The sequence below is a fragment of the Euprymna scolopes genome, chromosome 34 (genome assembly GCF_053919585.1).
Source record: "Euprymna scolopes isolate OS-2025 chromosome 34, ASM5391958v1, whole genome shotgun sequence".
In the NCBI taxonomy this organism is placed as follows: Eukaryota; Metazoa; Mollusca; class Cephalopoda; order Sepiida; family Sepiolidae; genus Euprymna; species Euprymna scolopes.
Genome location: NC_136515.1, coordinates 57206792 through 57209874, shown reverse-complemented (window position 1 = coordinate 57209874; position 3083 = coordinate 57206792). Strand labels below are relative to the sequence as shown.

General features: G+C 29.2%; 1 protein-coding gene across 3 annotated transcripts in view; it reads right to left on the bottom strand.

Moving 5' to 3' along the window:
* Positions 1-1654: 1654 nt before the first annotated feature.
* LOC145259217 (uncharacterized) overlaps positions 1655-3083 on the bottom strand; it is a 304488-nt gene continuing 303059 nt past the window's right edge. For 2 of the 3 annotated variants that reach the window (XM_080117054.1, XM_080117053.1), the window contains exon 9: positions 1655-3083. This exon is cut by the window's right edge and continues 521 nt beyond it. In XM_080117054.1, coding sequence (XP_079973180.1) covers positions 2964-3083 — 120 coding nt within the window. In that variant the 3' untranslated portion in view covers positions 1655-2963. The other variant, XM_080117055.1, reaches the window with a different exon arrangement.

Here is a 3083-nt window from a genome sequence, read left to right as displayed (position 1 = left end):
ATTACATGAATTCTACTATTATTTTTCAACACATTCAAACCAAAGAGAGGATTCGGTTGGCGAGGGTAAAAAAAAACAGAGTTAGGGAAAAACCCAGGGAAATGGGGAGAGAGAAAGAGAGAATGATGAAAGACGACTATAGGGAGAGAGAGAGAGAGAGAGAGAGAGAGAGAGAGAGAGGGGGGGGGAATTAAAGTCTTTTTATGGTCCAGAGCACACCAGCTAGATATACTAGTTATTATATACATGTAACTTACAAATAAATTAGGTGTTATACTAAACTAGTGCAGAAACCTCTTAAAGCAATCAAGAACACCACATAACATATTTTCAAATAAAATAAACCCATCTAGAATGAAGTTGTCGGTAACATGTTTGCTAAGTTAACGAATATGAGAACAATAAAGATGGACGTAGCAGTCTACATATTAAAGACTGATCAATATGAGTCAGACTTGAAATTAAAGAAAACATTTTGAATGAAAAATACTCTCGAGGAACGTTGTAGCACACAGCGACCGGGACTTAGACGAATAATAAATAGTAATAATATTCTGAAGGAAAAAAAGTAGATAAAGTTGTTTTTTTAAAAAATTTTTTTACTGATAGTATTTAACTTTAGATTTCATATATATATATATATATATATATATATATATATATATATATATATATATATATATATATATATATATATATATAATTAACCAATATAATTGTACAAAAATATGATATACGTAAAAGTACTAAGTTGAGAAGCTTTATCGTTGATCTCAATACTTTCCGTCATATATGAAGAAATACAAAAGTTTCGGTCAATACTGGCTTCATTCAAATTATTGAGAACTATTAATATTGGACGTGATGAATTATGGAAGGGAGGAGAGAGACAAATGAGCACGATTGTTTTTTTGTTTTTTTTAGCGATGTAAGAAGATCAATGATAATTAAGAAGAAATGAAGAAAAGATTGTGAGAGAGAAAAAGAGAGAAAGAAAATAGAAAAAGAGAGAAAGAATTAAAATAGGAAAAGAGAAAGAGAGTCGTAAAAGCAAACGTTCAGTAACAATCTGATTCTATGAGCAACGTAGCTTCTTGTGTAATACTTTCAAAAACCTATTTTCCTTCGTTATTGCCTTAGCATGCATTTTTTTTTTTTTTTTTTTTTTTGTAATTTTGAAATATTAAGATTGGACGCGAATTATGGAAAGGAAGGGAAAAAGATTAAGTGAGGATGATTGTTTTTTGTGTTGTTATTAATAAAGTAAGAAAAGATTGAAAAAGAGAAAAAGAGAGAAAAAGAGGGAGACTCACGGCTCAATACTATTATCATATACTATTAATTAATAATAGATATGATTACAAATTAACTATTACAAATTATTATAAACTCGTAACTATGATTAACAATTGTCACAGATTGAAATAAAGAAAACAAGGCATGTCTCAGAAAAGTTTTAAAAATAAAATTAATATTAGAAAAATATTTGTTGCTTGTTAAAAGAGTCCACGGATCGCTTTTTTTTTTTTAAATATGCCGTTGTAAGAAAAAACAGTATCACGTACTTAATTGTCGTGTCGAAAATAATAATATATCCAAAAATTACAAAATATTATCGAGTATAACAACTGCTATTTTTTTTTGTGTGTGTGTCTTTGCCCGAGTTATGTCTCCAGTGTGTGAACTCTTCACCGTCTACTTTACAACATCTAAGAAAAATGCAATTTTACTAAATTTTTCGTAAAAATTACTTTAACTATAAATAACTTTCTACTCGATGAATTTTCGTAATTTTTGGATATATTACTATTTTCTACATGACAATTAAGTATGTGATATTGTTTCTGCTTAAAATGACATATAAAAAAGATCACTATTTTTAAGCAAGTAATTTCAGCCTACATATTTTGCTTTTATATTCCCAGAGTTTGCATATGACGGAAATTACCGAAAACTAACGATGGCGTTTCTTAACTTCGTAATTTTCCGGAGATCCTAGTTCCGTACATTTACCCATTCTACAAAACATTTCTATTGTTTTCACCACGCACATGAATTTCTTTTTTGTATGTTTTATTCACATCCATATTTGAACAAATCAAAGAATTAGAAATAACAATTTATCACCACAAGGACCTTTTTTTCTTTTCACACTAGTTCATATTTTTTTTTGTGTGTTAATCTCACATACAATACGAAATTAATCTTCTTTCTACTTCTTTAACATTTTTTGTTGATTTTTAAGTTTGAATTTCTCAAGCAAACACGATTAAAAAAAAAACAAGATGGTCACCGTTAAAAAAATTAGCCGTCTTTAGAAATTTCAAAGATGGCCGCTGTTAAAAAAAAATCAAAGATGGCTATCTTAAAAAAAATATTAAAAAAAAAAAATCAGAGATGGGTTCTTGAAAAAAAATGTCGGTATTTGTATATATTTGTGACGTTTTAAACAAATGCATTTTAGGTGAAAACATTATTACGTACTTACCTGTCGTGTCGAAATTAGTATAAATTTTAAAAAATTATGAAAATGGACCCAATAGAAAAATTATTACGAGTTAAAATAGAATTTATCGAATTATCGAGTTTTATCGTAGGTTTTAATGCGGAAAAATACTGTATGACAAACTGGCTTATCTCCCTGGACTTGAATCGACTTTAATTAAGGCTCCACTATTTTTAAGGGTCCGCTATTTTTAAGGGTCCGCTATTTTTAAGGGTCCGCTATTTTTAAATATAAAATGTCAGAACGTAATTGGGAATGGTATTTTGATAAAAAATACATCTAGCACATTTACTGGATCATTTTTCGCAATTTTGGGAATTTATGCTAATTTCGACATAACACGTTAATACGTAATAATGCTTTCACTTGGAATGTGTTGGTTTAAAACATCACTAATCTACACAAGACCCAAAATGTCGAAGGTGGTTGCCTGTAATATTTTTTTAAATGGCCGTCTTTAGACTTTTGCTATGACAGGCTGTTCTGACATTGGATAATAATTGTCTTTCACCTCGACCATCTCTTCTTTCTGGGACAATCTTTTGTTCATCTGATATTGGCGTCGTATACGAGAGAA